This window comes from Vulpes lagopus, chromosome 1 (genome assembly GCF_018345385.1).
Source record: "Vulpes lagopus strain Blue_001 chromosome 1, ASM1834538v1, whole genome shotgun sequence".
In the NCBI taxonomy this organism is placed as follows: domain Eukaryota; kingdom Metazoa; phylum Chordata; class Mammalia; order Carnivora; family Canidae; genus Vulpes; species Vulpes lagopus.
In genome coordinates, this window is record NC_054824.1 from 70,455,375 (window position 1) to 70,478,362 (window position 22,988).

The following is a 22,988-nucleotide window of genomic DNA, read 5'->3' on the forward strand; positions in this document are numbered from 1 at the left end:
GTGAGGACTACGCTGCACTCGAAGAGGTAGACAGACAAGTTTATTGAGGAGCTTGTGCCCCTTCCCCGCCATAGCTGGAGAGAACAATCCCGGCATTGTTTTGCTCTTCCTGGTGACCATCACTAGGTCTGGCAGGCCAGGCCCCTGGATTTCTCCTGTATCCCTCCATCTTCAGTGTTAGATGGAGCATTTGATAGAGGAAACCGATCAGCTGCAGCCAGTCAGGGCTCCCTGTGTTGGGCCTGGGCCAGAGAAGGTTGTGGGTGTGCTGGCTCGACCCTCAGCTCCTCACTCCTCTACTATGGCCCCAGGCACTCTCAGCTATGAAGCCAGGCTATTACCCGACATCGCAGGATGCCCAAAACTTCCTGAAGCCAGGAACAGAAGGGTGTAGTCCTTTCCCTGTCAGAGCCGCCCACCAGCTTCCAGGCTTCCTGCATCTTCCAGGGGTCCAGTTTGTGGGATGTCAGCAGGAATTTCCCATAGCAGCACCGGTCCAAGGGATAGTGGGTGGCCCCAGCCAGCTTAACACAATGGGTTGGGGTGAGACCTCCTCGTCGGGCGCTCACCCCCACAAAGACATCCTCCAGTGGCAGAGGGGGTGCCCGGCTGGCCACTTTTAGGATGAGCTGCACAGCAGAAGCTGACAGCACGTACCCTGTGCCAGAGGCATAGGGTGGAAAGGGGCCCCAGGTGGGAGGCCACTGCTCCTCCGATATCTGGTGCTTGCTCCCTGGTGTCCGAGAGGGGTGCACCCGCCAGTGCACACGGCCCAGATACAGAAGAGGCATTGGCTGGCTCTTCAAGATGGACCTTTCTTCCCACTCTTTATCTCCAGCCTTAACCTCTCTGGGAGGCTCCTTGCCCTTCTCCCATTGTTCCCAACGGCCCCCTCGCCGAATCAGCTCTGATACCAGTTCGGGGACGTTGACAAACACATCATCATCTGTCTTGAGGATGTAGCGGGCCATAGAACAGTGTTTGTCTGCCCAGTTCAGCCCACTGAGGGTCTTGAGAGTAAGGTTACGGTAGGAGTCCCGGAAGGCCGCCTGTAAGATGTCCCCCTGGGCCGCTGCCTCCCGTACTAGGTCGATGTCGTGGGGTTCCTTGGTAGGATGCCACAAGCTTGGCTCTCCCAAAAGAAAGAGAATCTGCACCCGGAACCCTTGGGCCTCGCGCAGCCCGCCCCACGAAGCCCGAATGGCATTTCTTCGGTTCAGGTTCTCTGGGGCCGTGCACACCAGGATGAGCAGGAAGGGTGGGGAGCCGGGACCCCCGCACGCCTTCTCATTGGGAATCAGGAGGCGGGGCAGGGCCAGGGGCGGCCCCGGGGAGGCGGGAGCCGGGCTCAGGGAGGCCAGAGAGAGGCTCAGCAGCTCCTCCCCGATGCCCGAGGGCCCAAAGAGGGTCCAGATAATCACCAGCAGCAGGGCAGCAAGGAGAAGGCGCCGAAAGAGGCTGAGGGGCATGGTGTGGGGTAATCAGAAGTGACCTGGAGGGAAACACGAAGGCGGTTAGCGGGAGGAAGCCCCGGGTCCTTAACCGGCTACGCCTAGGCTGGAGCGGGCGGCTGGTGCGCGCGGCGGGTACCGGTGCCGGAGGGGGCCACAGCCAGGACCGCGGGAGGTTACCTCGTCGGGGCCCCGCCGCCCGAGCTCGGTTCCGAGATTTCGCTGCAGCGCCGGCCGCCCCTCCCCCGCCCGCGGTGGCGGCTGGGCCCGCCTCCCTCCCGGGGAGGGCGTGGGGCCGCGCGCACACCCGCCTCCCGGAAGCCGCTCCGAAGCTTCGCGGCTGCGGCGGACGCGGTACGGCAGGCGGAGCACCGGCGGCGGGAGCGGAGTCCGGAGCAGCGTTCCGCGGACGCAGAGCAGCCTCCCGGTGGCGGCGAACCTCTTCAGCCACACGCGCGCCCCCTTGCTGGGCCGCGGAGCCCAGCTCTTCCGGGTCAGCGATTTGGAGGATTTTATCCCTACCGGCAGCCCGCGACTTCCGGCCTCCGCGGGCCCGCTTTTTTTTTTTTAAAGCCAGGGGCGGCTAAGGCCCGTAAATACCCCCCAGGCCATCCAGTGCTCAGGGTAGACACGCCTGCCACGCCGCTGCGCAAACCCCTGGGGACCTCCGTTGTCTACAAACGGGCTTGGGGTCACCCTCAAGGTCGAGTGATTTTTAATTTACCTCTAACGTTAGTGGGCAGGCGCCACAGGGTCGCTTCAGGTAGGGCGGCGAGTGGCAATGCCACTGCTTCAGCCCAGACCCGGGGCAGCTTAATGAGGCCACCCCACAAGAAGACAAACAGCCACAGGGCCCGGTTTGATAGCCCCCGCCCCCCGGAGAAAGAAGAGAAACACACAGAAGGAAGCCTTAGGTGTATAAACGATTTATTAACAGACAAGGCCTACAGGTTTATTTCTTCTTGGACACACCCACGGTGCGACCACGGCGCCCTGTGGTCTTGGTGTGCTGGCCTCGGACACGAAGTCTGCAGGCGAGAAGACAGAAGGGTCACAGGTTATACACAATGCGAAGGAAGGAGGCAGAGCATGGCAAAGCTCTGGGAGCCTACGGGGAGGGAGGGACTCCCACTCACCCCCAAAAGTGGCGCAGCCCCCTGTGGGCTCGAATCTTCTTCAGTCTCTCCAGGTCTTCACGAAGTTTGTTGTCCAGACCATTGGCCAGGACCTGGATTTGGAAGAGGGGATGAAGAATGTTTTATCCTCTGACGTCCTAGAACAAATTCTGACTAGACACACCCTGCCTGCCTCTTATCTCTCCCATCTTAATACACACCTGGCTGTACTTTCCATCCTTTACATCCTTTTGTCTGTTCAAAAACCAGTCAGGGATCTTATACTGGCGTGGATTCTGCATAATAGTGATCACACGTTCCACCTGGCAGGCAGGACAAAAGTCAGGTACAGAAGGCTTCCCTTCCAAGGCAGGCCCCAACCCAACCCGCCCTCCCTCCTCACCTCATCCTCGGTGAGCTCTCCTGCTCTCTTGGTGAGATCGATGTCTGCTTTCCTCAATACCACATGAGCATATCTTCGCCCCACACCCTGTGGAGGTTTTGGAATTGGGGTTGAGTCTGATTTTTGGTTCCCTTTATAGCCCCACTATTCAAAGAGGACACAAAGGTAGGGCCTGCAACCACCCAGTGTGATACTTTTCTAAATACAGAATCTAACGATTAAATACTTTTTCAGGGGTAGGTCTGGCAAAAAAAAATAATCTTTTTTCACACTGCTCTGCATATATAGCCATCAGATGTTGACTGTTAAAGACACTTGCAACAACACCTAAGAACAGTACAGTATCTTCTAGTCTCTGCCTTGTGGAGGACAAAGGGCTTGGCTCTCAAAACTGATGGGTACCATCTCAAAACTGATGTGGTGCTCTGGGTCTGTAAAGGTCATAATTCTTTGGGCAGATCACCCCATCGCCACCATGAACAGTTTTCCAAGATCACAAACTTGATTTTGTCAGTGTCCGGAGATGACCAGGGAAAAGGGACTAAGTGCCCAAATGAAACTGAAAAGGAACTAATGCTTAAACTGGTGGCACTGTCAGCACCAATACCGGTTCTTCTTGCCACCTGAACTCATGAAGCAAACACACATGAATTGTGAAGAATGATGTGCCGGGTTGAATAGTACTGCCCACCTACCCCAACAGGTCCATCTAGAATCCCAGGATGTGACCTTAATTGGAAATAGGGCCATTGCAAATATAATTAGTTACAGTGAGGTTACACTGGATTATGACAGGCCCCGAATCCAGTATCTGGTATCTTTTTAAAAGGAGAGGACACAAAGTGGAAGAAGGCCATGTGATAGGAGAAATGATGCAGCTAACAAAAGGATCGGCAAGGGATAACCTTGGGTAACAACCACCAGAACATAGGATTCCCGGAAGAGCATGGCCTTGCTGACACTTTGATTTTGTATGTTTGGCATCCAGAACTATGGTAGTTTTTGTTGTTTTAAACCAACAAGTCTGTGGTAACTTGTTTCAGCAGCCTCAAGAAATGGAGATATTTCCTCTGTGTAAAAAGTGACCTAGGGGACACCTGGGTTGGTTAAGCATCTGCCTTTCAGTTCAGGTCCATGATCTCATGGTCCTAGGATTAGGGCCATGCAGGACTCCCTGCTCAGTGGTCAATCTGCTTTTCCCCCTCCCCACCACTCAAAAATCTTAAAAAAAAAAAAAAAAGTGACCTAGAAAATCAAATTACAGGTTGATTCAGAAGAGATTAGGTCTTGAACATGTGGGTAGTTTATTCAGTTAAGTGTCCTACTCGTGATTTCAGCTCAGGTCATGATCTCAGGATTTTGAGATTGAGCTTCATGCTGGGTTTTCTTCAGCATTCGGATTCTTTCTTCCTCTGTCCCTCTGCTCACACATATACCCTCTCTCAAATCTTAAAAACAAAACCCTGAAACCCAAAAACAACATTAGAGTTTATAGATAAAATAGTATGTCTGAGATTTAGACTTTCTTTTAAAAAGACTTTTATTTATTCATGAGACAGAACCAGGCTCTCTGCAGGGAACCGGATGTGGGACTCGATCCCAGCACTCTGCGATCAGAACCCAAGCCAAAGGCAGATGCTCAACCTCTGAGCTACCCAGGTGGCCCTGAGATTTACTTTTAAATGATAGTGAATATAGATGAAACAAGATTGCAAGTTTTTAGCTAGGTGATATTCATAGGGGCTAATTTAATTTTCTTCCCTCTACTTTCAAATGTTTTAATTTTTCCATAATAAAGTTTTTAAAAAGTTGCTGTAAACTACTTTAAAAAAAAAAAAAAAAAGTCCCATGCTGGGCATGGAGCCCAATGGGAGAGAGGCACTGACTCTGAGATTAAGACCTGAGCTAAAATGAAGAGACAGATGCTTAACTGACAGAGCCACCCTAAGTGACTAAGATTTTTGATAGCATTGTTTGCTGACTGATACAGACTTGCCAACTTTCTAAATTAGATCCCTTTTCCAAGGGGACCACCTGTTTCCTCCATCCAGAAGGGGAAGTATACTCAGGGGACCATCTCTCTTATGCCCAACTCCAACCTCTTCCTCCCAGGTTTCCAAATAACCCATAGATGGCAGTGTCACCCTGATTTAGAGAAGGGCAGAAGACCAGCCAACCTTAAATAGCCATAGCGAATGAAAAGTCTACAAGTAGAAACAAAACAATTAGGAAGGGATCACAGGATAAAATAATCTTAACAGAATCTGTATTCTCTCTCATTCTCTTCTACTTACTGTCAACTTCCACTCCATTCTTCATCCTTCCCTAGGCAATTAATCTTGCTTACCACTCTTTAACCACATCTTTTGAGGAATCTCTCCCCATCCCCAGCTCCCCATACTGCACTTTGTTCCAGTTTCCAAGTATTACCCCTCCTCCTTTCTGGATCCTTAACAAAGAAAAAAAAAAAGACCCCCTCCTGTTCCAGCTTCAGTTCTATCATCAGAGGAAGAGCTACCTCAATTTGCTGGCTCTCCACACAATCAGCAATAATCTCTGTATAATCTATCTCTAGGGATAACCTTTCCCAGTGATAAGCATTGGGATCCCTAAGAGACTTATTACAAAGTTCATAAAGTACCTTAAAATCCTTTGATTAAATTGTTTTAAGTGGATTACAAAGGCTATGACATTTAATGAAAGTAAATACAAATCCAATTAATTTTCAGAAACAGAGAAAGGGTTTAACACAAGCATCCCATTAACTGCAACCATCTTCAATACAGGCACACCTTGTTTAAGGACGCTGTGCAGATACCCTGGTTTTGTTTACAAACTGAAGGCTTGCGGCAAATCCCGTGTCAAGTCTCAGTGCCATTTTTCCAACAGCATTTGCTCACTATGTGCTCATGGCACACTCTGGTAATTCTCACGTTATTTCAAACCTTTTAATTATTTTATGTTATAGTGACTTGTGATCATGGCTCCTTGAAAGCTCACAGTGATATGCATTTTTTTAAATTTTTATTTATTTATGATAGTCACAGAGAGAGAGAGAGAGAGAGAGAGGCAGAGACATAGGCAGAGGGAGAGGGAGAAGCAGGCTCCATGCACCGGGAGCCTGATGTGGGATTCGATCCCGGGTCTCCAGGATCGCGCCCTGGGCCAAAGGCAGGCGCCAACCACTGCGCCACCCAGGGATCCCCGTGATATGCATTTTTTAGCAATAAAGTATTTTTAAATTAAAGCATGTGCTTTTAAAAGACATAATGCATTACTACACATTCAACACTGAAATACTGACTAGAGTAAATATAACTTGCATATGCACCGGGAAACCAAAATATTTGACCCACTTTATTGCCTAGAACTGAACCTACTACATAGACCTGAGATATTCTATTCTATTCACTATCCCATTTAAGCCTCATAGCAATCTTTGAAAGTACTAGTATATCTTATATTGCCTTACTAGTTTCAAAAAACAGAAAAAAGCAATCTTATTTACCAATTAAGAACAAGTGAAAATTGTACTTCCTGCAATAAAACAAAAGAACCAAAGAAATCTGAGGAATCTTATGAACCAAAGCTAGAACATATAGCTTTGATTGGTCAAGTTATCTAATACTTAGGTTTCCTTTAAATTCTTTGAAACAAGGCTACAGCATCCCTGGATCCATTTCTAATGTTTCATGAGCACCTATTATGCACCAGGAGCTGGGAACTGTGAACAAAATAGGACTACCCTGTTTTGTTCACAGTTCTATACCTGTCTATCCCTGCTCCCATGGTATCCACACACTGGCAAAACCACATTCAACCATATCCACAATTACACATACTAACAAAAACAAAACAAAACGATGGAATGACCCCAACTGGAAGGCCAGTTCATTAGGTCGGTGAAAGAAAACACCCAAACTTATGCTCAGCGACCTAACGCATAATATGAGCCAAATACTGATGGTTCCTATGAGGTAGAAATGGGAAATGCATTGTATTCACCTCTGACATTGGAATAAATACTCTACTCACGATGTAATGATACTCCTCCCACTTCCCAACTATAGGTTTCTTCACACTTGGGAGTTTGTTGGCATTTCGACTACCCACCATGTATGATTACAAAATTTCTAGGGCATGTAGATCACAGGAAGGGTAGCTGTCACGATGCTCTACAGTGGGGAGCAGGAGCAGAAACCAAACCTAGAATGAACTTCACAGGATAACAGGTGACATTCCAACAAAATTTTACTGAATTCTAGAAGCCGAGGGAACCCACTCCCCATCCAGAGTATCTTGACTTGATGTGCGACTCTTCTCTGGCTTTCATTACTTACCTTTTGGTGGAAATGATGTAAGAGACCAGGGGACTAGTCACTCTTTTAACCGTTCTTTAGTTTACCCAGCAGCTAAGGTGATCTGGTTGGGACAGGTCTCCTGGACCCTTCCTCACTTACAGCTATCCTGTCTCATTTACAGGCTCCGTTCCTTACCCTACCTTACCTTAATTGCTGTGATGGCAAAGGCTATTTTCCGCCGCCCATCGATATTGGTGTTGAGTACTCGCAAAATGTGCTGGAACTTCTCAGGGATCACTAGAGACTGGCAGAGATAGGGGGGAGAAACAGGACACCGTCAACCACCATCAAACAGTACGTCCGGGTTGCCACACCGGGAGCAACAACCCTCCCCCCTTCAGTCCTGCTCGCAAAACCTTAAGTGTTCAAGCTCGGGAAAACGCAACCTCTGGGAGAGGGCAAGTCTTCTGCCCGTTCCCAAAAGTACACTGAGAGGCGGAGACCTCAGGTCCCCATTCACGCCCAAGCCTTTTCGCCGGTCTCGAGTGACTCTTCCTCTGGCCTACTCCACAGAACTGGAAGTCCTCAGTCATTCCTTCCCAGGGGTGCGCTCCAAAGATTCACACAGAAAGTTGCTAACCCCTAAAACAGGGCGTTTTCTGCTCCCTAACAGCAGACTTTCCGTGTCCCGGTTCCGATGTCGCCGGATCCCCGCATGAAATCCACTCTTACCATGGCAGCGGCCTCTGCAGCGGTGTGCAGGCCTCCCGTGGAAGAGAGAGCGGAAGTGACATACTAGGCATATATAGCTATCAGCGGAAGAGGCGGAGCGATCACGCAGAAGCGCTTCCGGAAGCCGCTGGTGCCAGAACTAATTCAACTATGAGAATCGCTCTTCTTTACCACAACTTCCGGTGCGGCCTCTCTTTACATGTTCGTAAAGTCCTTAAGAGGGAGAGCAGCAAAGGTTCCGGGGTGAGATTGTGCTTCAGATATCCAGTTCCCATTTGCAGTTGGGTCAAGTGGTTAGGGCTGAAAGGGGAAGGCTGGAGTCCAACAACTTAATTCAAATATCTGGGAACGATTTCGCTCTCTGCAAGACCCTCTAGGATTTGTAGGTCCACCCCAAGGACGGACCTACGGCGACTGGACAGCTGCCGGAAGTGAGGCTGCGCAGAATGGCAGCTGCTGCGACCATGGCGGCGGCTGCGCGAGAGCTGCTGCTGAGAGCCGGGACCTCGGATATGGAGGAGGAGGAGGGCCCGCTGGTGCGGACGTGGGGCTCTTTCTCTCCGGAGTCTTGTCCGGGGGTCTTCGCGTCAGAAGGGCCTGGGCTGGGTTTAGGCAGAAGAGTGGGCGAGCGGCTGTTAACGGTGATGCTTCCTGTGTGTTTTTCCGTATCCGTCCTTGGAGTCGGGTCTGAGTCTGCACTGGAGTCAGAATGGCCGACTCAGGTGCCAGTGGCAGAATTTCAGTTAACTTCCAGATCTGAGGGCAGAATACAGCGGCAGTATAGTGTAAAGGTTAAGAACGTGACTATAGTCAGATCGCCTGGGTTCTAATTCCAGCTTTGCCTCTTGCACGCTGTGTGTCGTTGGGCGGGTTAATCAGTTTCTCTGTGTTATACTTTCCCCACGTCTAAGGTGAAGGAAATGATAAGACTTCACCGTAGAAATTGTTGGGTATGATGAAATGAATGAATGTATGAAAAATGGCACCTGGCCCACAGGTAAACACTGTTAGCTGACATTTCTAGAAGGGCAGGTGATCCCCACAGGGATTGTGATAGAACACCTAAGATAGCAGGAGTCTGGGGATCCTAACTCAACTGTAAGTTTTGCCCTGTCCTCTGCAACTCCTCCTTTACTCTTGTGGTGGCTTTTGAGTCTTTTTGTTATATTCCCTACCTAGGAGCCCCAAATAGCAGATTGGGGACAGTGTGAGACTTTTGGAATTTTTTGACCCAGTGCCCATGGCTTCCCAGTAAAAACCCAGCCCAGCCCCACCTTCCCCAAACCTTGAAGGTCTGTGGATTATCCCGTTATATTTGTTCTCTCTCTCTCTTCCTGTGCCCTTTCCTGTTGACTTGTCCCTCTCTAGGGGGGTGGCCCTGGTCTTCAGGAGCCATTGCCACTTGGAGAATTGGACATCTCCTCTGATGAATTTATTCTGGATGAAGTGGATGGTAAGTGATGGCATAAGGTGGATGCAGACTGCTTGTGATCCAAGAGGTATGGGTGCTGGAAGTAATAAGGTGGGGAATGGTGTACAGATGTTCGTTTGTGGGAGCTGGACCCTTATGATAAATTTCTATTTCTAGTTCACATTCAGGCAAATCTGGAGGATGAGTTAGTAAAGGAAGCTCTTAAAACGGTGAGGCTTTCTGCTGTACTGATTTATCCCTCCTCTTACCCTCCCCTCAAAGAAGAAAAAAAAGGACAGTCTCTCACTCTTACAACATCACCCTGGTGTCTCACCTTCTAGTCCTTTATTGATTCTTTCTAGGGTCTCTTCACTGCCACTTCCTCTTAACCTGTCGTGTTAATGTTCCCCTAGGGTGTGGATCTCCGTCACTATTCAAAGCAGGTTGAGCTGGAACTACAGCAGATTGAGCAGAAATCCATTCGAGATTGTATCCTCCAGTAGAGAAAAAGGGTGATGTTATTAAAATAGAGATTTTGCGGAGCATGGTGCATGCAGCCCAGCAAGGGCTGACATCTTCTCATGGCGGGTTCTGTCATCTCTGGGAAAAATGGGAATAGTCCCACAGGTCTGAGAATCTCCAGCTTTATGGTGAGGCCCCTTGACTTTTTGTGGATTAGATATCCAGGAGAGTGAGAACATAGCGTCTCTCCACAACCAGATCACAGCCTGCGATGCTGTTCTTGAGGTTAGTAACCCTGACCTGTGATCCCTCTTAACCCTGAACCAGATCATGGTCTGGTGTTGTTCTTTAAGTCATCATCCTCAGGTGGGGATAGTTAGATTTACGTTCAGGATGACCTTAGCAGACCCTTTTGTTGCTACTGCCATAACTAATGTTATTTGCCAGTGACCTTTTGGATACTTCTTACCTCATCACCTACCTTCGAGGACTGATACTGAAGACTTTACCAATAAACTTAGGTGGCCCATTTGTCCCTTGCCAACGCTTTGGTGCTCCAACAACATCTTCTGTCCTCCCCCCAGCGCATGGAGCAGATGTTGGGAGCTTTTCAGAGTGACCTTAGCTCTATTAGCTCTGAGATCCGGACACTGCAGGAACAGTCAGGAGCCATGAATATTCGGCTTCGAAACCGCCAGGCAGTTCGGGGAAAACTTGGGGAACTTGTCGATGGTCTGATAGTGCCCTCTGCTCTGATCATGTAAGTTGCCAGTTTGAAGAGTTATAATGTCTGTAGCAGGTAGATGGTCTAGGATGACCTACCCTACTTACCACATGGGTCTCCTGGCCTCAGCTCTTCAAGCGCCTTCCAGAAACTGATGGGTGGTTGACAACTCAACCTTGATGCATGCTTTAGGCATCAAAGATTAGGAATGATCCAGGGTCAGGCATTTAGTTGGGAGGTTTAAGGCTTTATGGACATGGGATTGGGGGAGGTTCCAGGAACAGGAGACTTTGTACATGTATCCTGACTATGTGACTCAGCGTGTGAAGGGAGAGGTGACAGGCTGGATGTAAGGAATATAGTTTGGGACCTAGTGATGTCTGGGTCTCCCTCCTAACCCCTTCCACCTGTCCCTGCTACCCAGGGCAATTCTGGAGGCACCAGTGACAGAGCCCAGGTTCCTGGAGCAGCTGCAGGAACTGGATGCCAAGGCGGCTGCAGTCCGAGAGCAGGAGGCTAGAGGCACAGCGGCTTGTGCTGATGTCAGAGGCATACTTGACCGGCTACGGGTGAAGGTGAGGGATGGGGATGATACCCCCAAGATTACTAGAACCAGCCTCCCTGACACCTTCAACCTGGGTTTCCCCAGCAGCGCTCACTGTAGCCCATCCCCAAGAATTTCACCCTGCCTTTACTGGCAGAGCTCATCTTCACATCTCTGGGTTCCCCTGAAAACTTTCAGAAATACTGATGAGGTCTTCTCCAACCTCTATCCTCCTGTATTTGAAATGTGACCCTCCCCCCACCATTTCCACAACAGTCATAAGGTTGCAGCTTCATGCCCTGTGTTTGTTTCCTCCCCCCATGTCCAGGCGGTGACAAAGATCCGAGAGTTCATCCTTCAGAAGATTTATTCCTTCAGAAAACCAATGACCAACTATCAGATCCCCCAGACGGCCCTGCTCAAGTACAGGTCACTGCCCAAAGGAAGGGCTCAGCCTGGTGAGGGGTCTGCTTTCTTGGGGAAGGTGGGGAGACTGACTTGTCCCTGGCCTCTCCAGGTTCTTCTACCAGTTTCTGCTGGGCAATGAACGGGCAACGGCAAAGGAGATCAGGGATGAGTATGTGGAAACGCTGAGCAAGATCTACCTGTCTTACTATCGCTCTTACCTAGGGCGGCTCATGAAAGTGCAGGTGAGGCCAAGGAGCGAGGCATGGCTAGGATTGGGGAAGAGGGGCCACCCCCAGGCAGGGCTGGACAGTGGGGAAAAATTGTTTTATCACAACAGGGGAGGAGATGCTTACTGGTTCCCTTTTCTCTTTTTTTCTTAGTATGAGGAAGTTGCCGAGAAGGATGATCTAATGGGTGTGGAAGACACAGCAAAGAAAGATATCCTAGAACTGAGGAACCCACGTAGTAGGCCTTGATAGTGACAGTGCCTCAAAGGCACCGCTTCTTGTCTTTTTCTCTGGGACCAAAACCTTTGAGAATGTGATAATGGCTATCCCCCCCCTCCGCCCCCCGCCGCCCGAAAAAGGCATGCATCCTTTTGACACATAGTTCTACATGTGATGGCAGGGAGGGTAGGAGCTCTCTGAAGCCCGTTCCCGGGTGTCAGATGAAGTGGGGCCAAGGTACTGGGAAGGAGGGACATCTAGGCTGTGTCTGGCTGCCTGCGGTCCCTGGAGGTAATGAGCCTCTGAGTCTGTCACCATTGTGATCTAGTTGTTTTCCCTGACTCTGATCCTTTACGATTCTTCTCAAAGCCTTCCCTCCGCAGCAGGAACACCATCTTCACCCTGGGGACCCGTGGCTCTGTCATCTCCCCCACCGAACTGGAGGCCCCCATCCTGGTGCCCCACACTGCCCAGCGGGGAGAACAGAGGGTAGGAGAAGGGATGAGAGTCAGTCATGAGGGTGTGCTGGGCATGGGTAGGAGAGGCCAGACCTCGGGGCAAAGCTTCCCACCCTGCAGTCCCCTGTATCAATCCCCTTAGAACGGGGAGTGACCTTGGGTCACCCAAGTGTTCTGTGATGTGAAGAGGGTTGAGACCATTGACTTCAAGACATATATAGAGAGAGATTGGCTGAAGGGAACATCTTGGGGTAGGTTGTAGAGTTGGGTGGTACAATAACAGCAGGTGGGGGTGGGTTCTTCTCTTGAGCCCCTCGTCCCTCTACCCCTTTCAGTACCCATTCAGGATGCTCCTTCACAGCCTGCACTTGGGTTAGATGGGAAAGACCTGAGCTCTCGTTACCCAGGCTTGCTGATTTTCCAGCAATATCTATGGAGAGTCAGCATTGGGGTCCATCCCTTCTGTCCCTCTTCTTCACCTCTTCCATCCTAGTATCCATTTGAGGCCCTCTTCCGCAGCCAGCACTACGCCCTCCTAGACAATTCTTGCCGTGAATATCTTTTCATCTGCGAATTCTTTGTTGTATCCGGCTCGGCTGCACATGATCTCTTCCATGCTGTCATGGGTCGCACCCTTGGCATGACCCTGGTAAGATCCCCAGCTCCTGTGCTCTTAGACCCCTTTGTCCTCAGTCCTCTGCAGCACTGTAGAGGGTCATAGCTCTGGTAATACTGAAACCAGGCCCCCCCTAATTCTAAAATGTCTAAGCCTTGTACTCACAGAGCATATGAAACCCTCAAAGCTTGGGGTCCCTGAGGTACCCCTACTACTGACCCATAGCCAGGCAGTAGCATCTGAAAATGGAGGGGTACCTGAAATGGTGCTCAGCCCTGAATTCTGCTGTGATGGGCTCGTGATCTTAAATCCTGATGGGCAAGGCAGCAGGACCACCTGAGGGGCTAGTGGACAGGGAAGGAGGAGGCATTTCCTGAGAGCTCCCTACCCTCGCTCCCAGGGCTGCATTCCCAGAGGAGTACGTGCATTTGTCTGTAGCCACTAGGAATGACAGAATAATGAACGCTCTTTTCCAATTCTTCTATCCCTGAATCATAGAAACACCTGGAGTCCTATCTCACGGACTGCTATGATGCCATTGCTGTTTTTCTCTGTATCCACATCGTCCTCCGGTTCCGTAACATTGCAGCGAAGAGGGATGTTCCTGCCCTGGACAGGTCACTGAGTTCTGGTCCTTGATGCCCCATTGCTCTTGAACCCTTGGCTTTACATGGTCCTGTTCTGACCATTGGGCTGCTGCTGACCTGACACCTGACTCTTACTCCCGTTCATCTGCCTGGGGACAGTACTGCTATCTGCCTCACCATTCATACTAGTCCAACCTCCATCAGCCATCAGCTGGGTTCCCCCACAGAAACCCTACCTCCGTCCTCCCAGATTTCTTTTTGGCCTTTTAAATTTTTATTTTAATTCCGGTTAGTAAACATACAGTGTCCTCTTAGTTTCAGGTGTATGATAATAGTGATTCAACAGTTGCATCTATCACCTAGTGCTCATCACGACCCTCACATTTCTTGCCAGCTGATCTCTGATTCTGATTAAGTCTGCAGGTACTGGGAGCAAGTGCTTGCCTTGCTGTGGCCACGGTTTGAGCTGATCCTGGAGATGAATGTCCAGAGTGTCCGAAGCACTGACCCTCAGCGCCTAGGGGGGCTGGATACTCGGCCCCACTATGTGAGAGAGGGCAAGGGTAACAAAGGGGTTCCCAAAAGGCAGGGCTCTAGCTTCACTATGGGGGTTGGTCGGGTTCCCAGTTGTGTTGTGGGCCTGGCTGGATATTGGGGCACACTCTGTGTGTGGGGCAGTCTAGGAGTATGTGAATTCAGGGTGAATTTGGCATCATTGATTATAGTGATTGGGGGGTGGGAGTCACAGAGGTTGATGGGCCAGCTCCTAGGGACTTGCGAGATTGCTTTGGTTGGGTCAGGGGGTTGGTGTGATTTTATTACCACTTTTCTTTTCCCAAGATCACGCGCCGATATGCAGAGTTCTCGTCTGCTCTTGTCAGCATCAATCAGACAGTTCCCAATGAACGGACAATGCAGCTGCTAGGACAGCTACAGGTGAGGGTGGGCAGGAGAGACTTCCCAGTGGCTGGGCTGCTTCAGTGGCCTGCAGTGTGAGGAGCACTGTGTGCCCTCACCTTCTCATGTCACCTCTTCCTTCTGGCTTTTCCAGGTGGAAGTGGAAAATTTTGTCCTCCGAGTGGCAGCTGAGTTCTCCTCAAGGAAGGAGCAACTTGTGTTTTTGATCAACAACTATGACATGATGCTGGGCGTGCTAATGGTACAGACACTGTTTCTCTCTTCCTCCCTACCCAGAGGGTTTGGCCTCCCTCACTGCTCTGTTTGCTCTGTGAGGACAGAGCTTGGTCTTGTTCCATAAGTTATTCTTGGCATCTGGCGCATTGCCTGGCCAAGTACAGTAAATGTGGAAGGAAGGGGATATCCTGAAGTCAAGGGCTGCTTCTCCCACACTTGAGATTTCCCTTTGTCTTCCCTTAGGAGCGGGCTGCAGATGACAGCAAAGAGGTTGAGAGTTTCCAGCAGCTGCTCAATGCTCGGACACAGGTAGGGGGGTGGGGAAAAAGAGAGGGAGAGTCTCGTGTGCTATTTTCTGTTCTGTGTGTGAGTGTGTTTAGGGAGTGGCAGGTAAAGGGCTTCATGTACCCAGAATTGGAACTACTGGTTTCCTTTCCTTTTGTGTTTTTTTTAACGATACACACACCCCTGAAGCCTTCACCTACCTTGACGATAACCAGCATTAAACAATGAATTCTTCCTCAGCCCATTTCCTTGCCCATCACACTTTTAAGTCTCTTCTTGACCTAAGTATTGTGTTTACCATGCTCTTGCTTTCAAAAATATAGCTGTAAGTATGGCAACTAATTAACTTAGTTGTACTTATTTATTTTTAACGTTTTTATTTTTTATTTATTTTCTTTTTTTAAGTAGTCTTCATGCCCAACATGGGGCTCAAACTCATGACCCCGCGATCCAGAATTGTGGGCTCTATCTGCTGAGCCAGCCAGGTACCTCCCCACCTTTATTATATTATTATTTTTATTTTTATTTTTATTTTTATTCTTGAGTGACATAAAAGCAATCACAGGATTTTTTTCATGCATAATTTTTCCAACATTGTCATATTATGACATATAGCTACAGCTTTTTCTTTTTTACTTTATATAATTTTATATTGTGTGAATGTAACATTTTTTCCTGCAAGTGGACCTTGGGATTATTTCTAGTTTTTTTGCCACTGTGAGAGTTGTTTTATGAACAGTTACGTTTTTTAGTGCATGTAGATGGAGAGAAGTTTTATAAAAGTTTCTCTTGGAAGTAGGCCTTGGCTTGTTGCTTGTAGGGTTTGCCAGCATTCAACCTCATGAGACAGTGCCATATAGTTTTCCTAAGTGGTATACTAGTTTTTTCTTTACTGGCAATGTGTAAGAATTCTCATTGAGCTATATTTTCTACAACACATGGTATTACCAAACTATCTTTGCCATTCTGGTATAGGTATCTCCTTAGGGGTCTTTATATGCATTTTTCTGATTACTATTGAAATTGAGCATCATTTCAAATGTTAAGTAGTTATACAAAGTTCTCTTTTCCATAAAATATCTGTTGTAGCATTTGGCCTTTTTAAAATTGGGTTGTGTATTTCTTTTTAATTTATACGATTTTTAAAATATATTTATGAAACCAATTTTTTGGTTGTATAGGTTGCAGATATATTTCAGAGCTTTATTTTTTACTTTTATTTATGTTGTCTCATGATGGACAAATTCTTAATTTTAATGTGATTGGCTTTATTGATTTTTTCTTGATTTTTCTGTCTCATTTAAGAAATCTCATATTGGGCTTTTGGGGGACTCAGTCAGTAAAGCATCTGCCTTTGGCTCAGGTCATGATCTCAGGGTCCTGGGATCCAGCCCCACATTGGGCTCCCTGCTCAGTGGGGAGCCTGCTTCTCCTCTCTCTGCCCCTTGCCCATGCTGATGCACTCTCTTCTCTCTCTCACTCACTGTCTGTCAAATAAATAAATAAATAAAATCTTAAAAAATAAATCTCAGGGACGCCTGGGTGGCTCAGTGGTTTAGCGCCTGCCTTCAGCCCAGGGCGTGATCCTGGAGTCCCGGGATCAAGTCCTGCGTTGGGCTCCCTGCATGGAGCCTGCTTCTCCCTCTGCCTGTGTCTGCCTCTCTCTGTGTGTCTCTCATAAATAAATAAAATAAAATCTTTAAAAAGAAAAAAGAAAAATCTCGTATCATCCTAACATCAGAAAAACATTATACTACATTTTCTTCTTAATGTTGTAGAATCTTGCTTTTTATGTTTAAGCTCTAAATTTACCTGGAATTGATTTTGTGTATGATGTGAGGTAGAACCTAATTTAATGTTTTAATATAGATAACGATGGGCCCAGAAGCCCTTATGGAAAAATCCCTTTCTCTACTTGATCTGCAGTGTGCTTCTGTCACATAGCAAAACTATAAATATATGTGTCTTCCCTCTGTTCTATTCTATTGATTAATTTGACCTGTCGTGCAGTTTTAACTATAATGCTTTATAACTATGCAAACATTATGCTATATAATTATGCAAATTCTATCTTTTTCAGGAATACCTTGAATATTATTGGCCTCTTGATTTTTTCATATAAATTTTATAGTTAGCTGTTAAGTTTTCACATTGAAAAAACTTTTAAGGATTTTGATTGGAATTGCATTGATCAGTTTGGATCAATTTTGAAGAATTGATAGTTTATGATGTTGAAACTTCTCATCCATGAACTTGGGCTTCCCATTTTTAAAGATATTCTTTAATATCTTCTTGCAACCTTTTGTAATTTTCAACACAAAAACATTGCAAATCTTTGGCCAGAGTTATTCCTAGTTAGATGTAATATGTAGATTATGTAGATTTCACCCTCCTAGGAGTAAATGTATAGTCTCCAATCCTTTGTCTTTAGTTTCTTACGTCTTTGATCTACTACTGTTCTGGCTAGGATCTCTCTGACAATGTTGAGCAGTTGAATAGAAGTGTAATAGTGAGAACCCCTATCCTGTTCCTGATTTTAAAGGGAATGCTTTCCTCATTTCCCCATTAGGAGTAACACTGCTGTGAGTGTTTTTGTAGATGCCTTTTATCTGGTCAAGAATATTCTTCTCAATCCCTAGTGTGCTAGTTGTTACTGTAGTTATTCCTACTAGGAATAAATCCACATTTATTTAGGGATAATTACTAGGAGTACTAGGACTTACCAGGAATAATTACTTTTTTTTTCTAATTGTTTAGGCTTTTTGATCTATTCTTTTAGAATTTGTCCTTTAAATAAACTGTTGTTACTTAAATAGTATAATTTTAGAAAGAAATTTTCTTGTTGTTTTAACTGCCATATAGAAATGCTATTGGGGGACGCCTGGGTGGCCTAGCAGTTGAGCATTGGCCTTTGGCTCAGGGCGTGATCCCAGGATCCAGGATCGAGTCCCACTTCAGGCTCCCTGTGGGGAGCCTGCTTCTCCCTCTGCGTATGACTCTGCCTCTCTCTCTGTGTGTCTCTTGTGAATAGAGAAATCTTAAAAAAAAAAAAAAATGCTATTGGTTTTTTTGTTTTTGTTTTTGTTTTTGTTTTTAAGATTTTATTTATGGGAATCCCTGGGTGACTCAGCGGTCTAGTGCCTGACTTCGGCCCATGGCGTGATTCTGGAGGCCCAGGATCGAGTCCCGCATCAGGCTTCCTGCATGGAGCCTGCTTCTCCCTCGGCCTGTGTCTCTGCCTTTCTCTCTGTCTCTCATGAATAAATAGAATCTTAAAAAAAAAATTAAAAAATAAAGATTTTATTTATTTATTTATTCGTGAGAGACACAGAGAGAGGCAGAGACATAGGCAGAAGGAGAAGCAGGTTCCCTGCGGGGAGCCCGATGCAGAACTAGATCTCTGGACCCCGGGATCAGGACCCAAGCCAAAGGCAAATGCTCAACCACTGAGCCACCCAGGTGCCCTAACTAACCACATTTTAAGTGATTGATAGCTACATGTGAGTCATGGCTACTGTGTTAGGACAGCTCATCTCTCTTAGCTGAACTTCCTTTTGCAGTATATTCCCTGTGCCTCCCCACTGTTATATTGTTAAAAGTGGGTTATTGCATTTGGGCAACTGGAATAGGTTGAATTTGGTTATTTAATCTCTGTTCAAAATGACATTACAAATGAAGATCCCTCAGTTATAGAAAGATCCGTTCTTATTAATTACTTATTAATTACTGGACATTCTTCAGTGATGTAAGTGGATTTTTGGTGGGAAGAGTAGAAAAGACTTTTTCATTTTTATTTTTTTTAGAGAGAGCATGCTCAAGTAGGGGTGAGGCGGGGAGCAGGGAGGGGCAAAGGGAGAGGGACAGAGAATCCCAAACAGGCTCTGCACTGAGCCCCAACATGGGGCTTTATCCCACAACCTGAGATCATGACCTGAGCTGAAATCAAGAGCCAAACACCTGACTGAACTTCTCAGGTACCCCAAAGATTTTATTTTTAAATGGAAATTGTTTTAAAAGTTTCACTTTCACCCTACCAGATCTTACTATCAAGCTTGGGTTTCTTGCTTTCATTCAGCCCTGCCATTTTAAAAAAATTTCTAAAGGTTATTTATTTTTATTTTTATTTTTTTAAAAGAATTTATTTGACAGTGAGAGAGCACAAGCCGGGGGAGTGGCAGATGGAGAGGGAGAAGCAGGCTCCCCGCTGACTATGGAGCCCAGTGCGGGGCTCAATCCTAGGACCTTCAGATTATGACCTGAGCCAAAGACAGATGCTTAACTGGCTGAGCCACCCAGGCACCCCTAAAGATTTTATTTTTAAGCAATCTCTACACCCAACATGGGACTTGAACTCACAACCCCAAGATCAAGAGTCACATGCTCTACTGACTCAACCAGCCAGGCACCCCAATTTTAACTTTTTATTCTGGGAGATTTCAAATGCACATACTAATAGCATAGTGGATCCTCTGGGGTCCTCTCCCAGGGGTCGCAGCCCCAAGTACCATCGCAGATCTTCAATCAGTAAGTACTTGGGGACAGTTTTATTCCTTTCTATCAGCACCCATTGCTCATCCTTCTGTGCCTGCCCCCCAGTTATTTTGTTTTTGTTTTTTAAACATTTTATTTATTTATTCATGATAGACAGAGAGAGAGAGAGAGGCAGAGACATAGGCAGAGGGAGAATCAGGCTCCATGCAGGGAGCCCGAAATAGGACTTGATCCTGGACTCCAGGATTATGCCTGGACTGAAGGCAGGCACCAAACCGCTGAGCTACCCAGGGATTCCCCCACGCCACCCCCCCACCCCCGGTTATTTTGAATTAAATCTTATACATCATCATTTCATCTATGTCAGGATGTGTTTTAAAAAACACAATATAGGTAGCCCCAGTGGCTCAGCAGTTTAGCGCCGCCTTCAGCCCAGGGTGTGATCCTGGAGACCTGGGATCAAGTCCCACGTCAGGCTCTTTGCATGGAACCTGCTTCTCCCTCTGCCTGTGTCTCTGCCTCTCTCTTTCTGTGTGTCTCTCATGAATAAATAAAATCTTTAAAAAAAGAAAACCCACAATATATTATCACACTTTAAAAAAATGATCTTAAAAGAGCTAGTGTTCAGATTTTCTCAGTCATAAATGGTTTTTATAGTTCAAATCAACATCCATGTATGGTCCATACATATGTCTCTGTGATCTATAGAGTGCCCTTCCATCTTTGCTTCCCTCCTCTGCAATTTATCTGTGGAAGAAACCAAGTAACTGAGTCATCTGTCATGTTAGAATAACAGAATACAGTCTAGATTTTGCAGATTGCATTCCATGGTATGGCTAGACTTTTTTCTTTTTTTCCATAAATGTGTAGTTAGATGAAAAGTCTTAATCAGATTGCAGTTGGTTGCCCCCCCCCCCCCCCAAGAATAGTTGAGAGCTAGTAGTATGTACTTCCATTGGGGGCACATAATGGTTTCTTGGTTCCTTTTCTGTCAGTAGCCATCAGTGATCACTGCCTACATCCATGAACTAGATTTCCATAACCCTCAATGTCTCAAAATTTCCCATCTCATCTGTGCTACATTTTAAGTCATTTCTTCAATTATAAAATTCAATTTGCTGTATCATTCTTCAGGTATTTCTAATCTTCTGTATAACCTGTTGACTTTTTAAAATTAAAGACTTTTAATTTTTAAGTCATCTCTTGAAAATTTCATTTTGTTTCAAGTCTGTCCATTCCTCATCTTGTTGAGTCGTCATCTTTGTGTCTATATTTTTAATTCTTTGAATGTTTCATACAGAACTCACAACTGCTGTGTATCTGACAGTTCTGATGTTGGCAGTCTTTGGTAGTCTAAGTCCATTGCTTATTGTTTATACTGTTTCTCATGGTAGTTTCCTGTCATATGTGTCTGACGATCTTTGAGTTCATTGCTCTGTCTTAATCAGGGGGAGTCATATGGGCCTAAAATGAGATTGAGGATATTTTTCTGTCAAGAGGATTTGCCTCTGCGTTTGCAGTAGGCAAATTACTGAAAGACATAATCCACCTCGATTTATGTCAGCACCCCTTTGAGGCTCTCACAAAAGGCCCAGTCTCCGCTTCTCCACTTGAGTCTGGCATCAGGCTCAGATTCCAGATAGCAGAGTTGCCATCGCCATTTGTCTTCTGGCAGCCTTGCCTCTCCCAGCTGCCTACCTCTCTGGTTCTGGCTCTGATCCCAATTACTTGTGCTTTGCTCCCCAGTTAAGTTTAGTGTTTTGGGACCATTGGTGTCTTAAAGTATGTAATTTGCTCTGGCAATATTCTGAGGATCTAGTCACTCATGATGCCAGAAGTGGGAAAATGTCTTGATACCAGGACACTTGACTATGTGTATGTGTGTGTGTTTATTTCTACAGGAATTCATTGAAGAGTTGTTGTCTCCCCCTTTTGGGGGTCTGGTGGCATTTGTGAAGGAAGCCGAGGCTTTAATTGAACGTGGACAGGCTGAGCGACTTCGAGGGGAAGAAGGTATGCAGATGATGTGGTCAGGTGGTGGAGTTAGTGGTAAGGGGCGTGGAAAAGAAAAATGAGAGGAGGCAGATTCCATGAGGAGGGGGTAGAGCAGGAAAATGAGATTGGATGTGGAAGAGGGCTGTGCCTTGGGGAGGACGTAGGGGTCAAAGATCACCTAGCCAAGTCCTTCTCTGAGACCCTCTCTCTTTGCTCCTGCCATCAGCCCGGGTTACTCAACTGATCCGTGGCTTTGGTAGTTCCTGGAAATCATCAGTGGAGTCTCTGAGTCAGGATGTAATGCGGAGTTTCACCAACTTCAGAAATGGAACCAGTATCATCCAGGTAACTTGCAGCTCCCAGGCCTCCCTTCCCTCCAACCCCTATCAGTTGTTTTCTCTGGGCTCAGCATCATCCAGGTGACCCATGACCTTCAACTACCAGCATGCCCAAAGTTCTGGATGAGCCCTAGCCTGATTCCTGATGCCATCTCTAGCACCACCCCACAGCCTGATCTTTCATGACTTTCTCTGACCAGGGAGCTTTGACCCAGCTGATCCAGCTCTATCATCGCTTCCACCGGGTACTCTCTCAGCCCCAGCTCCGAGGTCTCCCTGCCCGGGCGGAGCTTATCAACATTCATCACCTTATGGTGGAGCTCAAGAAGCACAAGCCCAACTTTTGATGTGCCAGACCCTGGGATCCACCCGCCTTCTCCATGGACTTCTGTACTCCATCCCAGACTCTTCTTCACCTGGGGTTTCCTTAACAGTTGTCCACCTGCCTCCCAGGTCCTTGACATGCCTTGTCCTGCCTCATCAGAATAAGCTGGATCACCTTGTTTTCGGGTTCCCAGGACCACTCCCCCTGGGCTTCCAAAAGCCTTTATCATTTCCCTGATTTCACCACCCCTTCCCCCACACCCAAGTTCTCTTCCCCCAGTAAAATCTTCACTGTTTCAGTCTCAACTCTTGTCACCATGGCCTCAGGTGCAACGCCTCAACTCTTGGAATTGGTGGCAAGGCAAGTCATTGATTTTTTTTTCCCCCTTTCACTCAGTGATTTCTTTTCTGTAGCTTTTTGACCTAAGATCTCAGCAACTTGAACACTAACAAGACCTCTCCTGGCTTGAGAGTTACTCCAAGGTCAGTCTGCAGAAAACAATAAATATTTAATATGACATACTACTCTTCTCTCATTTCCTTCCTCCTTCTTCCTGGGGCCTTCAAGTGGCCCCCACCTCTGCTCCAGGATCACTTTTTTGTTCTGGCTACCTCCTGGGCTTATTTCCCTTCTGGTGGGTGTCCAGAAGAAGGGGTACAGATAGTAACTTCTAATCTCTAGCTGCTTCAGGCCAAAGAAGTAGCAGCGTTGGTTTTAGGGAGGGGACTGTGTCATGAGTAACCAGCCTGGTGGAGGAAGGTG

General features: G+C 47.1%; 3 protein-coding genes across 6 annotated transcripts; 1 reads left to right on the plus strand and 2 right to left on the minus strand.

Moving 5' to 3' along the window:
• Nucleotides 1-27: 27 nt before the first annotated feature.
• Nucleotides 28-2,243, minus strand: B3GALT4 (beta-1,3-galactosyltransferase 4). Its single transcript, XM_041768376.1, has 2 exons — nucleotides 1,632-2,243; nucleotides 28-1,492 (listed from the first exon to the last, which is right to left on the minus strand). Exon 2 carries the CDS (start codon nucleotides 1,467-1,469, stop codon nucleotides 318-320), a length of 1,152 nt encoding a protein of 383 aa, XP_041624310.1. The 5' UTR covers nucleotides 1,470-1,492; nucleotides 1,632-2,243; the 3' UTR covers nucleotides 28-317.
• Nucleotides 2,244-2,361: 118 nt separating this feature from the next.
• RPS18 (ribosomal protein S18) lies at nucleotides 2,362-8,112 on the minus strand. The gene is made up of 6 exons (XM_041768433.1): nucleotides 8,003-8,112; nucleotides 7,476-7,574; nucleotides 2,970-3,056; nucleotides 2,788-2,889; nucleotides 2,588-2,679; nucleotides 2,362-2,479 (listed from the first exon to the last, which is right to left on the minus strand). Exons 1-6 carry the CDS (start codon nucleotides 8,003-8,005, stop codon nucleotides 2,404-2,406), a joined length of 459 nt encoding a protein of 152 aa, XP_041624367.1. The 5' UTR covers nucleotides 8,006-8,112; the 3' UTR covers nucleotides 2,362-2,403.
• A 130-nt stretch (nucleotides 8,113-8,242) lies between these two features.
• VPS52 (VPS52 subunit of GARP complex) lies at nucleotides 8,243-22,747 on the plus strand. Of its 4 annotated transcripts, none has more exons than XM_041768291.1 (20): nucleotides 8,243-8,724; nucleotides 9,371-9,455; nucleotides 9,591-9,643; nucleotides 9,827-9,902; nucleotides 10,093-10,160; nucleotides 10,460-10,635; nucleotides 11,024-11,174; nucleotides 11,472-11,572; nucleotides 11,661-11,793; nucleotides 11,932-11,989; nucleotides 12,353-12,486; nucleotides 12,949-13,104; nucleotides 13,570-13,688; nucleotides 14,082-14,205; nucleotides 14,499-14,594; nucleotides 14,710-14,817; nucleotides 15,036-15,101; nucleotides 21,470-21,581; nucleotides 21,790-21,908; nucleotides 22,102-22,747. In XM_041768291.1, the coding sequence occupies exons 1-20, from the start codon at nucleotides 8,449-8,451 to the stop codon at nucleotides 22,246-22,248; spliced, it is 2,358 nt and encodes a 785-aa protein (XP_041624225.1). In that variant the 5' UTR covers nucleotides 8,243-8,448; the 3' UTR covers nucleotides 22,249-22,747. The 4 variants fall into 4 exon arrangements, with proteins under 4 accessions (XP_041624225.1, XP_041624229.1, XP_041624230.1 ...); XM_041768295.1 differs by having other exon boundaries at nucleotides 8,243-8,643; XM_041768296.1 differs by having other exon boundaries at nucleotides 8,243-8,538.
• The last annotated feature ends 241 nt before the right edge of the window (nucleotides 22,748-22,988 follow it).